The sequence below is a fragment of the Myotis davidii genome, unplaced genomic scaffold (assembly GCF_000327345.1).
Source record: "Myotis davidii unplaced genomic scaffold, ASM32734v1 scaffold534, whole genome shotgun sequence".
In the NCBI taxonomy this organism is placed as follows: domain Eukaryota; kingdom Metazoa; phylum Chordata; class Mammalia; order Chiroptera; family Vespertilionidae; genus Myotis; species Myotis davidii.
In genome coordinates, this window is record NW_006286678.1 from 6,753,122 (window position 1) to 6,764,907 (window position 11,786).

The window sequence follows — 11,786 nt, forward strand, 5'->3', positions numbered from 1 at the left end:
GAGAATCGTTGATCCACTGCCTCCTGCATGCCCCCTACTGGGGATCAAGCCCACAACAGAGTATGTGCCTTTGACCGGAATCAAACTCCAGACCCTTCAGTCCGCAGGCGGACACTCTATCCACTGAGCCAGACCAGCTAGGGCTAGTCAAACATTTAACTAACTCACCCCTAATGCCTTGGTAGGGCCAGACCAAATAATTTTGCGGGACTTAAATGATCCATGGGTTGGATGTTCCCCACCTCTACTCTAAAGTCAATAAATACAAATTTTAAAAATACATAAATAAAATTATTTAAAAAGTAGAACAGAGTGGGACATAGGTGAAGTCAGGGAAACTAGTTAGGAACTTCTTATGCAGTGATCACTGAAAAATGATGGTTTAGAGACGTGGTCATGTCTGGATGTCTTTTGAAAGTGAAGTGGGAATTCTTAACAGATGAGTATGGTGATATAAATGTTTTTGGCCTGAGCACCTACTATGGAATTGCCATCATGGGGAAGACGTGTTTACAAGAATATCAGGAGTTTGGTTTCAAACATGTTGACATTTTGTATTTGAGAGGTGTACTAGATATCCAGGGGACGTGTTCAGAAAGGCAGTCAAATCAATATGTATCACTGTTTCTGTCCCCATAGCTGACTGACCAGGCATGGCTCCCAGCTGGAGTTCGAGTGCCACTCCACCAAGTGCCCTATACTGTGAAGGGCTGTTTCCGCTTCCTGCCCCCAGCCCGGGTCACTGTTGTGGGCAGCTACCTTTTGGGCACCTGCATCCGACCAGACATCAACGTGGATGTAGCACTGACCATGCCCAAGGTGAGGTCCAGAGTTCAGGGATGGAATGGCCTGCTACTGTACTACTTACAAATCCCAGAGTCCCCCCTTTTTCCCACCTGTTGCTTGCCAGTGGATTGAAATCTGAATTCTAAATCAAAAGAATAGATCACTGCAATTATCTTTAGAGGGCTACTCAGATGAGCCCTTAGGCCATTTGCTGTCCCTTTACACCTTTGCAAACTGAGTATGGTGTTGCTAGCCCTGCCTCGGGCATTCTGGCCAGCAGAGAATTCCTGGAGTTGCTAAGCTATAACTCACTATAACTCTCACCTTGGCTTCATCTGGACCCCCAGACTCTTGAACAGTAAGTTAAAGTACATGACCATCTCTCTTGATCCCCTTCAGGAGATCCTACAGGACAAGGATGGGCTGAACCAGCGCTACTTCCGCAAGCGTGCCCTCTACCTGGCCCACTTGGCTCACCACCTGGCCCAGGACCCCCTCTTTGGCAGTGTTCGCTTCTCCTACACCAATGGCTGCCACCTGAAGCCCTTGCTGCTGCTGCGGCCTCATGGTGGGGGCCTGGGGAGGGGGGGCACACACTGGGCCTAGGGCACAGGATGGGGTGATAAATCCAGTGGGGGAAGCACAGGGCCCTTAGGTCCAAAGTGAGAGGCTTGGGCCTCAAGTTTAAAGAGGAAAGTATAGAGATCTCAAATTCTAAGGTGGGCGGGCATGGGGCCCTCAAGTAGGTACAGGGGTCCCTCTGGCTCCAGGGGCTGTAGGGTCTCAGCACCGTCTGTCCCCTCCCAGGGAAGGATGAGCGCCTGGTCACTGTACGTCTCCATCCGTGTCCTCCACCTGACTTCTTCCGCCCGTGCCGCCTGCTGCCCTCCAAGAACAATGTGCGCTCTGCCTGGTACCGCGGGCAGAGTCCTCCAGGCGATGGTGAGCAGGCGCCGGTGTCAAGCTGGAGCTGGAGGGAAGGGTGTTGTGAGAACTTTTCTCATGGCTTTTCCTTTTGTCCCACAGGTAGTCCAGAGCCTCCCACCCCCCACTATAACACATGGGTCCTGCAGGACACAGCCCTCCAGTCCCATGTGCAGTTGCTGTCAACTGTGTTGGGCTCAGCCTTGGGGCTGAAGGATGGTGTGGCCCTTCTGAAGGTCTGGCTGCGGCAGCGAGACCTGGATAAAGTGAGTTGGGAATGGCTCAGCTTCCCTGCCTTGTTGAGTGGTGGGCTGGCTCGGAACTTGGGCCTCTCTCTCCATCTTCTTTTCAGGGCCTGGGAGGATTTAGTGGGTTCCTTGTCTCCATGCTGGTTGCCTTCCTTGTGTCCATACGCAAGATCCACACCACCATGAGCGGCTACCAGGTCCTGAGAAGTGTCCTGCAGTTTCTGGGTGAGGCACCTAGACTTGGAAAGGCCAAGAATTCCACTCACCTTGGGGATCCTCTCATCTTGTCAGGGACAGTTTGGTCCCTTGCCATCAGATAGATGAACAAACTGAGTCCCAGAGTCAGTGGCAGCCACCTGGCCAGAGGGAGGGGTGCCCGGGGAGAGGAATATTTTCTGACACCCACCTTCTCTGGTTCACTTCAGCCACCACAGATTTGACCGTCAATGGGATCAGTTTATGTTTCAGCTCAGATGCTTCCTTGGTGAGTGGGGCAGGGCTGAGTCTGGGCAAGAAGACCAGAAGGTGAGCCCCGACTCTAACAGACTTCTCTCTACCCCTCCAAGCCGGCCCTGGCTGACTTCCACCAGTCCTTCCCTGTTGTCTTCCTGGACTCCTCAGGCCACCTCAACCTTTGTGCTGATGTCACTGCCTCCACGTATCACCAGGTACCCATGGTTCCCCACTCCAAGGCTCCCTAGATGTCCCAGCCCAGCCTGTCTTCTCTGCCAGCACCAGAACTCGGAAACTCCTCTCCAGAGAGTTAAGGGCAGGCATGTCTCTTGGCCTGAGCCCTCAGGTGATGAGGGGAGAGGACAGTGGTAGCAGTCTCACAGCTGAGTCTCTGTGTCCCAGGTGCAGCATGAGGCACGGCTGTCTATGGTGTTGCTGGACAGCAAAGCTGACGATGGATTCCAGCTGCTGTTAATGACTCCCAAACCCATGATCCGAGCTTTTGACCACATCCTGCAGTAAGTTTAGGGGTGATGGGGTATGTCAGTGATGGGGCAGAGGTCCTTAGCAAGTGCTCAGATTTTCCTGGTTTTGGGGGATAGAAGTGAATCAGTACCTGATTCTTCCTCTGTCCCTTTGTGCCCCATCGCCAGTCTCTGTCCACTGAGTCGTCTGCAGGCAGCATGTCACCGGCTGAAGCTATGGCCAGAGCTGCAGGACCACGGTGGGGACTACGTCTCAGCTGCTTTGGGTCCACTAACCACCCTCCTGGAGCAGGGCCTGGGGTCCCGGCTGCACCTGCTGGCCCACTCTCGGCCCCCAGTCTCAGAGGTATGGATGGGTCAGAGCTTGTGGGTCAAAGGGGGGTTGGATTTAGGGCCCCAGGAGATACAAAAGATACGCCATCCATCTAATTAACAAGTGGGTTTCCAGACCAAGATGGAGGGCTCTTGGGTTAAGCTCAGCCTTTCTGCATTCCACAGTGGGACATCAGCCAGGATCCGCCGAAGCACAGAGACTCTGGGGCCCTGACTCTGGGATTGCTCCTTCGGCCTGAGGGGCTGACCAGCGTCCTTGAGCTGGGTCCAGAGGCTGACCAGCCCGAGGTGAGAAGCCCTGAGGCCTGAGGGGTGATTTGGCCCTGCCTTGGGAGCCTCAGCATGCACATTGGGAGGAGTGGGATGGATTGTTCTCATGCCACCTGGATTGAGGCCCACCAGGGAAATTTCTTTTTTAAAAAATATATTTTTTCTTGATTTCAGAGAGGAAAGGAGAGGGGGAGAGAGAGAGAGCAACATCAGTGATGCGAGAGAATCATTGATCGTCTGCCTCCTGCACATCCCCCCTCCGGGATCGAGCCTGCAACCCAGGCATGTGCCCTGGACTGGAATTGAACCTGGGACCCTTCAGTCCGCAGGCCGATGCTCTATCCACTGAGCCAAAGCAGCCAGGGCTTCCAGGGAGATTTCTGACAGAGCCCTTCTTTGTTGATCTCTCCAATTACTCCTTTACTCTCAGGCTGCTGACTTCCGCCAGTTCTGGGGATCTCGCTCGGAGCTTCGGCGTTTCCAGGATGGAGCCATTCGGGAAGCTGTGGTCTGGGAGGCAGGCTCTATGTCCCAGAAGCGCCTTATTCCCCACCAGGTGGTCACCCACCTCTTGGCACTGTGAGTGTTGGCATCTGAATGCCAGGAGGCAACTGTGGGCTGGGGAGCCCAGGCTTTTGGGGTGAGCAGTTCACATCCAGCGGCGAACTCCTAGCCCCCAATGTGTACACTGTGTCTGTGCCCCTCTTCCAGCCATGCTGACATCCCAGAAACCTGTGTCCACTATATGGGGGGCCTCCTGGATGCACTGATCCAAGGCTTGAAAGAGGTAAGGGCCCTGCTGGTTCAGGATTGCAGTCAAGCTAAGGACTGTAGAGAAGCCTGTGTGGCTGGGTTGGTTGGGATTAGAGAGCCCTTACCACCTAGCCAAGCTGCACGTCCTGGAATGTCCAGCAGAGGGGGTGCTGGCTCTGCAGCAGCCGGCATGATGGCAGGTTCCCTTGTGGTGGTGGGGTTGGTTCTGCAGAGTCCTGGCCTCCTGACTGTTTTCTCCCTGAAAGACCTCCAGCACAGGTGAGGAGGCCTTGGCAGCTGCCGTGCGTTGCTATGATGAACTCAGCCGCCTGCTGTGGGGGCTGGACGGTCTCCCATTGACTGTGTCTGCTGTGCAAGGAGCTCACCCAGTGCTGCGCTACACTGAGGTGAGGCGCGAAGGCAGGGAGCCCTTTCTCTTTGGTGATCCCCAAGTCTATTTCACCCATCCGGTTTTCTCCCTTCCCACTCCTGACCCTGGGCACTCCCCTTCCCAATTCCAGGCCCCTTCTTCAGCTTTCCTTATCCCATAGGTGTTCCCACCAACTCCAGTCTGGCCAGCCTACTCCTTCCATAAGCACTTTCCAGAGCGGTCCTCGCTGCTGCCCCGGCCCGACAAGCCCTGTCCAGCTTATGTGGAGCCCATGACTGGTGAGGGGGCTCTTGGGAGGGGATGAGAGGGACTGTTCCCACTCCACGCTGCGGACTGAGGCCTCTCGCTCTTCTCCCCAGTGGTGTGTCACCTGGAGGGCAGTGGTCAGTGGCCACAGGATGCTGAGGCCATACGGCGGGTTCGGGCTGCTTTCCAGCTGCGCCTGGCAGAGCTGCTGACGCAACAGCATGGGCTGCAGTGCCGGGCCACGGCTACGCACACCGACGTCCTGAAGGTTAGGCTGGTGCAGGGCAGGGAGACCCCTGCTGAGGGGTGGGTGCCCCAGGCAGACAGGTACCTCCCATCCCATTCCCTCTTCCAACAGGACGGGTTTGTGTTCCGGATTCGTGTGGCCTACCAGCGGGAGCCCCAGATCTTGAAGGAGATGCGGAGCCCTGAGGGGATGATCTCGTTGAGGGATACGCCTGCCTCCCTCCGCCTGGAGAAGGACACAAAACAGTTGCCCCTGCTGACAAGCGCCTTGCATGGGTATGGCCCCCGCACAGGCTCTTCTGTCTCTAGACCCATTTCTGCCCCCTTCTGTCCTCCCGGCCTGCCCGCCTCTCTCGGAGGCCAAATGGCATAATATTTAGGGATGTGCGTTCTGGTGTCAGGCAAATTCTCGAATCCTGGTTTTGCCATTTCACTGGCTAAAAAAAAAATCCCTTTGGGCAGGATTTCCCCCTGGACCTTATTCTTCTCATCTATAAAATGGGAGTAGTGCTAGGACCAGCCTCTGGGTCATTAGTTAGGAAGGCATGAGCTCATACGTGTAATGCATTAGCACAGAGCTAGTATTGGGTAAAGTTGTAATAAATAGTGGCACTAGGGCTGAAACACGATTCTTGGGCCCTGAGTGCTTGAGTCTCATTGCCCCTCCCTCTCCCCTTCCTCCCCCCAGACTCCAGCAGCAGCACCCAGCCTTCTCAGGTGTGGCTCGGCTGGCCAAGCGGTGGGTGCGTGCCCAGCTCCTGGGTGAGGGCTTCACCGATGAGAGCCTGGACCTGGTGGCTGCCGCTCTATTCCTACACCCTGAGCCCTTCACCCTTCCCAGGTGATTCCCTCCGCCTTTTCTCTAGCCAGGAAGTCCCCCTTGGGGCCAGCTTTCATCCCTAGTACTGTACCTTCAGTTCAAACGGGAGAGGGTGGCTGAGGCAAGTGACAGAGGGGTTCTGAGACATACCCTCAATCCATGCCAAGAGGTGTACCCCCTAGATTGCAAGAATTTTGGGGATGTGGGGCTGGACCCCACTTTGCTCACTCCTTCCCCTCAGCTCCCCCCAGGTGGGCTTCCTTCGGTTCCTTTTCCTGGTATCAACCTTTGATTGGAAGAACAACCCCCTTATTGTCAACCTCAACAATGAACTGACTGGTAAGTGGTAGGGCTTTGTGGATTGCAGAGTGTGGCAGGCAGGGGTTTTCCTGGTCAGTCTGTTGGGTTTTCTCTGTGCCTCCCCTGTCCCAGATTGCTGTCAGGTTAGAATAGATGCCCACTGCCCTGGCTGGGTAGCTCAATTGGTTAGAGCATCGTCCCAATATACCAAGGTTGCGGATTCTATCCCTAATCAGGACATGTATAAGAATCAGCCAATAAATGCATAAATAAGTGGATTGTAACATGAGGAGCTCCTGGTCCTAGGAGAGAGGAAGGTGTCAGCTTTCTAATTCCCCAGGTGTGTGGGAGCTTGGGGTTGGAGGGGGCCAGGGCCAGGCCTCAGCTTGTACAGGCCCAGAAACCAGATGGGTGCCAGGCAGTGGAAAATTCTGCTCTGGGCCGAGGCTGGTAGTTAACGCCCTGCCTGCGTGAGGCAAATTCCATGTCCCTTTCACCGCTTTTGCCACCTGGAGGGGCATTGGAAATCCTTGTGATGGGTAGCTGCTGGGTGTACCTGGGGCAGTAGCGGGTATCTGGGGGACGGCCAAGCTGAGCCAGGATTCCCTCTTGTCCACAGTGGAGGAGCAGGTGGAGATCCGCAGTGGCTTCCTGGCAACTCGGAAACAACTCCCCGTCATGGCCATCATTACCCCTCAGGATCGCAAAAACTCCATATGGACACAGGATGGGCCCTCGCCCCAGGTTCACTCCCATCTCTGCCCCCAAATGTGTGGCTTTCTCCCAAGGGAAAAGCAGGCCTAGCCTGAGCTATGAGAGACCTGTGGTCAGGTCAGACTTATTTGATACATGTGTACCCCCAGATCCTGCAGCAGCTTGTGGTCCTGGCAGCCGAGGCCTTACCGATCCTAGAGAAGCAGCTAATGGATCCCCGGGGGCCTGGAGATATCAGGGTAAGCCCCTGACCAGGACTGACTCCAGGGGCTCTGAGGATTCCACCTTTGAACCTGGAAGTCCGACGCTCTAGGAGCCCTCAGAGAATGCCCAGTGCCCTGTTTATTGAGATTGAAGCTGCCCAGGGCGACGGGCAGTGGAATGGCCTAGAGGAGAACCGGGGCCCCAGCTCCATCCAGGCCTCATGCTTCCAGCCTATGCTCCTGTGCTAACCCAAGCTTGCACCAGCTGGCTCTGTTTCTGCCTTCACATGAGCACTCGGGCCCATAATGGGTGGTCACATCAAGGGGGAGAAGTCAAGGTGGACATGTAGAAAGGTTTGTGGTCAGCTCCCAACTCTTCAGTGGGCACTGTTGACCCTCCCTGTCCTTTCTCAGACAGTGTTCCGGCCGCCCTTGGACATGTATGATGTGCTGATCCGCCTGTCTCCCCGCCACATCCCCCGGCACCGCCAGGCCGTGGACTCACCAGCTGCCTCCTTCTGCCGGGGCCTGCTCAGAGAGCCAGGGCCCTCGTCCCTGATGCCTGTGCTGGGCTACGATCCTCCTCAGCTCTATCTGGCACAGCTCAGGGTAGGTGCTAAGGGCCGACGGACCCCGGGGAGGGGACCTGGAGGGGACTCTGTCCTGTAATCTTGTCTCTGTCCTGCCCTTTCTTAGGAGGCCTATGGGGACCTGGCCCTTTTCTTCTACGACCAGCATGGTGGAGAGGTGATCGGAGTCCTCTGGAAGCCTACCAGCTTCCAGCCCCACTCTTTCAAGGTGTGCTGGCTGGGGACAGCCATCTGCTCCTGAGTGTGTGCATATGGTTCCCTGTGGGCGTGCGTGTCTGTGTGTGGCCTGCTCCCTGAGTGACCTGTGTCACGTGTGACGTATATGTGTCGGTGTCTCTGGGCGGGCCTTTGTGACACTTCATTTCTCTGATTCCCACAGGCCTCCAACACAAAGGGGCGCATGGTGGTGTCCCAAGGTGGGGAGATGGTGATGGTGCCCAATGTAGAAGCAATCCTGGAGGACTTTGCCATCCTGGGTGAGGGCCTGGTACGGGCTGTGGAGGCCCGAAGTGAGAGGTGGACTGTATGAGCTCCAGTCTCAGGAACAACCTGTGGATGGACAGCAGGACTTTAGACCTCTGGAGCCAGTGTCAGTGGTGGGACCTCCACCCTCGTCGCATATGGACTCTCCTTGGAGGGCCTGATGACTGGAACACACTGACTCGTTCCCAACAAAAGTCCTGCCCCAATTCTCAGACTGATGCACCAGCACTGGGGCAGGGGCCATGCTGTCCTGTGGAGTCCCCTGGACCTGACTGAACTCCCAGAAGTTCAGTGGAAACGGAGGAGTTCCATCTATCTGTCCGCCCTGGCCTGGGACTTTTTTTCCTTCCTAGGCTGCTTCCAGAGGCCTGGAAAGGAGGACATGTGCCCCGGGCTGGGACTCTGTCCCCTTCCCGTTGCCAGGATACGTGCCTAGACTTCTGCATGTCCTTCGGTGCATTATCGGCCTTCACATGGGGCCCAGAGCAGATGTGGCACTTCCTGCGGATCAGAACACCAGCACTGAGCAGTGGAGTGGGGCTGGTAGACAACATTGAAGGGGCATCATGCCTTCCTGTGTTGTTGCTGCTGCTGTCCAGGGTGGGACCATGGAAAAGCACAGAGGACAGGAAGAAGCTATGTGGGTGAGAGGATGAGGGGGCTGGTGACCCCCCCAGTCCAGGGGAGAGGCAGACGCACAGAGTGCTGCCCTGGCCTCTCAGTGTCCTGTCCGACACCCTCCACCTCTGCTTCTGCCCTTTCTGTCACAGACCACCCGCAGTGTGCCGCGTGGGGGTGCCTCGATGAGCTAGAGCAAGTCCTGCTCCAGGAGCCCCGGTGCTCTGGGGGAGGGATGCTGCTTCCTTCAGCCTGACCCATACCTCCGCACAGCAGCCCCTCCCTTCTCCATCTCCCCTAATCTTGCTGTTTTTCCAGACTCAGCAGAGTGCCTCCTCCTTACACCCCCCCTCACCCCCAGCCGAGAGGCTCTTTCCCGCTGAGGTCATTGGAGCAGTTCCTGTGCTTGGCCGTCGCTGACGCACCACAAACTCTCCTGTGTCTTAAATTCTGGTTTAAGATTAAATCATTTAACTTTCTCATGTTCGTGGCTTGTCTGCCTTTTTCATGGGGTTTTCACCTTGTCTCCTATATATAAGCTCTTTGGGGGCAGGGAACATGTTTGAAGGTAGGTTTCGTGGCACTCTGTACGGTGTGCTGTACTCGAGGAGGGGCACAGGTGTGTGCGGAGGGGCACCTTGCCCAGGCAGATGGAGGGCCGGGAAACCACCAGGAGACTTCCAGGAAAAGAGAATCAGTTTGTGATCTCTGCCAGAATGTGTGTGGGGGGGTGGGGGTGGTGGAAGACAGCCTGAGAGAGAATGACAAGTCCATGTTTATTGAGCCTAATAACTGCCGAGCCCTATTATTTTGCACATCTTATTTACGGGAATTTGCTCATACACTCATACCAGCCCTATGAAGGACGTACTTTCGATTACCCTAATTTTCTGAAAGACGGAACAGGTTCAGTGGTAGGCAGGAGCCTGTTTGTGGAGAGACTTCGATGCCTGTCTATGGGGCTTCATCCTCAAGATGATAAGCCACATATGGGAAATCTGGTCTCCTAGTCTTTGTGAACCCATGTCAGCCCCTACCTGACACTGTCATGGGGCCTATGGTTGAGATTAGCATAGCGAATACATTGATTGGCTTTAAATATATATGGTTGAGATTAGCATAGCAAATACATTGATTGGCATATATATATATATATATATATATATTGATATCAGAGACGAAAGGAGAGGGAGCTAGAGAGAGAAACATCAACAATGAGAATCATTGATTGGCTGCCTCCTGCACGCCCCCTACTGGGGATCGAGACTGCAACTGGGCCATGTGCCCTTGTCCGGAATTGAACCCAGGACCCTTCAGTCCACAGACTGATGGTCTACCCACTGAGCCAAACTGACTAAGGCATTGATTGGCTTTGTAAGCTAGGGTCTACATCCCTCCCGGTGCTGTTCATGAACTCTAGAAATCAGCAGCCAGGGTTTATTTTCTGTGAAAGTCAGCTTCAGGCCTGTAGCTTCTGACCCCCCTCCACAAACCCAGTTTTGGATTATTCTGGTGAAAGCAGGGGTCAGTGCCCCAGGTAAGACTGTAGCCTATGGCTTCAAGAGGTGCACGTGCCCTAACCAGTTTGGCTCAGTGGATAGAGTGTCGGCCTGCGGACTGAAGGGTCCCAGTTTCGATTCCAGTCAAGGGCATGTACCTGGGTTGCGGGCACATCCCCAGTGAAGGGCGTGCAGGAGGCAGCTGATGGATGTTTCTCTCTCATCGATGTTTCTAACTCTCTATTCCTCTCCCTTCCTCTCTGTAAAAAATCAATAAAATATATTAAAAAAAAAAAAAGAGGTGCACGTGCCAATCCCACTTTGGAAATAAGCCCCGGCCCTGCTACCTCCCCAAGTGATCCTGGGCAAGTCACTTCCTCTTGCTGGGCTTAGTCTCTTCACCTTTAAAATAGGTATGATAGCCAGACCAGCATGGCTCTGGTTGAGTGTCGTGTCGACCTATGAACCAGGAGGTCACAGTTCGATTCCCAGTCAGGGCACATGCCTGAGTTGTGGGCTCAGTCCTCAGTGGGAAGCGTGCAGGCAGCTGATCAACGATTCTCATCATTGATGTTTCTAGCTCCCTCTCCTCCCCTCCCCGCCGAAATCAATAAAAATACTTTTTTTAAATTAAAATAGTCATAATAATGGTTTTGTCAGGTACCCCCTGTGGCTAGGGAAGGGGACCAAGAACTCATAAACCCAAAGGATGGGGCTGCACCATCCTTTCTGTACTCCTTGCTCCAGCTTAAGGAGTGGGGTGGGAGTGGGGGAGGGGGAAGCAGGAAGGCCAGGCTCCAATTTCAATCCCTCACATTGTGCTCCAACCTGTTTTCCGCAGATTTTCTCTGGGAAGTAGGTGATGAAGCTGGTGTGGTCTAAGATGACTTCGCTGGGAGGGGATGGGGGCCTGAGGAGCTGGAACCTCAGGGCAAGAGAAGGAGCTTCAGTGTGAGCAAGGCTGTGCAGGGTGATGTAGATGACGCATCCCCATGGGTGCGTCTGCTTCTGGGCCTCTGCGTTTACCTTTGCAGGTGCACGCGGGTAGGCTGACGGTAGGAGGCTGGAGCTCTGGGTTCCTACCTGCAGCTGTAAATGGCTTTAAATAAAGCCTTCCCCTTCTTGGGGCTTCCATTTCCCCAGTTCTGTCAGAACTAAGCCTCTCTATGTAGTTGCATTTAGTGAATCCTCAGAGGGTCATTGCTTCTGTCTGTGGTATCCACTAACCTTCTCTAAACCAGAATCCTTTTAGCTAAAGACCCTATTTTTCTCTGCCCAACTCCTTTGGAGAAAAAAAACAAGATTCCCAATCCTAGGGGTCCTTGCAGCAAGTGACATTCAACAAAGTCCTGAGGGTGCTTGGTTTCTGACCTATTGTCAGATTTGCCCAAGCCCGTCTCCCCTCCCGTCCCCCCCCCCCCCCC

The 11,786-nt window shown here is 54.7% G+C and overlaps 1 protein-coding gene across 2 annotated transcripts in view; it reads left to right on the forward strand.

Moving 5' to 3' along the window:
• The window catches only part of NOL6 (nucleolar protein 6), an 11,811-nt gene extending 2,462 nt beyond the window's left edge, over positions 1 to 9,349 (forward strand). For both annotated transcript variants that reach the window (XM_015560575.1, XM_006758582.2), the window contains 23 exons: positions 640 to 819; positions 1,186 to 1,354; positions 1,594 to 1,728; positions 1,813 to 1,976; positions 2,063 to 2,183; positions 2,384 to 2,442; positions 2,525 to 2,626; positions 2,814 to 2,929; positions 3,065 to 3,242; positions 3,395 to 3,517; positions 3,930 to 4,078; positions 4,211 to 4,286; positions 4,519 to 4,659; positions 4,804 to 4,921; positions 5,003 to 5,157; positions 5,248 to 5,411; positions 5,824 to 5,976; positions 6,197 to 6,294; positions 6,875 to 6,999; positions 7,119 to 7,208; positions 7,587 to 7,781; positions 7,869 to 7,970; positions 8,142 to 9,349. In XM_015560575.1, the coding sequence (XP_015416061.1) occupies positions 640 to 819; positions 1,186 to 1,354; positions 1,594 to 1,728; positions 1,813 to 1,976; positions 2,063 to 2,183; positions 2,384 to 2,442; positions 2,525 to 2,626; positions 2,814 to 2,929; positions 3,065 to 3,242; positions 3,395 to 3,517; positions 3,930 to 4,078; positions 4,211 to 4,286; positions 4,519 to 4,659; positions 4,804 to 4,921; positions 5,003 to 5,157; positions 5,248 to 5,411; positions 5,824 to 5,976; positions 6,197 to 6,294; positions 6,875 to 6,999; positions 7,119 to 7,208; positions 7,587 to 7,781; positions 7,869 to 7,970; positions 8,142 to 8,291 (3,063 nt within the window). In that variant the 3' untranslated portion in view covers positions 8,292 to 9,349. The remainder of the gene's footprint in view (positions 1 to 639; positions 820 to 1,185; positions 1,355 to 1,593; positions 1,729 to 1,812; positions 1,977 to 2,062; positions 2,184 to 2,383; positions 2,443 to 2,524; positions 2,627 to 2,813; positions 2,930 to 3,064; positions 3,243 to 3,394; positions 3,518 to 3,929; positions 4,079 to 4,210; positions 4,287 to 4,518; positions 4,660 to 4,803; positions 4,922 to 5,002; positions 5,158 to 5,247; positions 5,412 to 5,823; positions 5,977 to 6,196; positions 6,295 to 6,874; positions 7,000 to 7,118; positions 7,209 to 7,586; positions 7,782 to 7,868; positions 7,971 to 8,141) is intronic.
• The last annotated feature ends 2,437 nt before the right edge of the window (positions 9,350 to 11,786 follow it).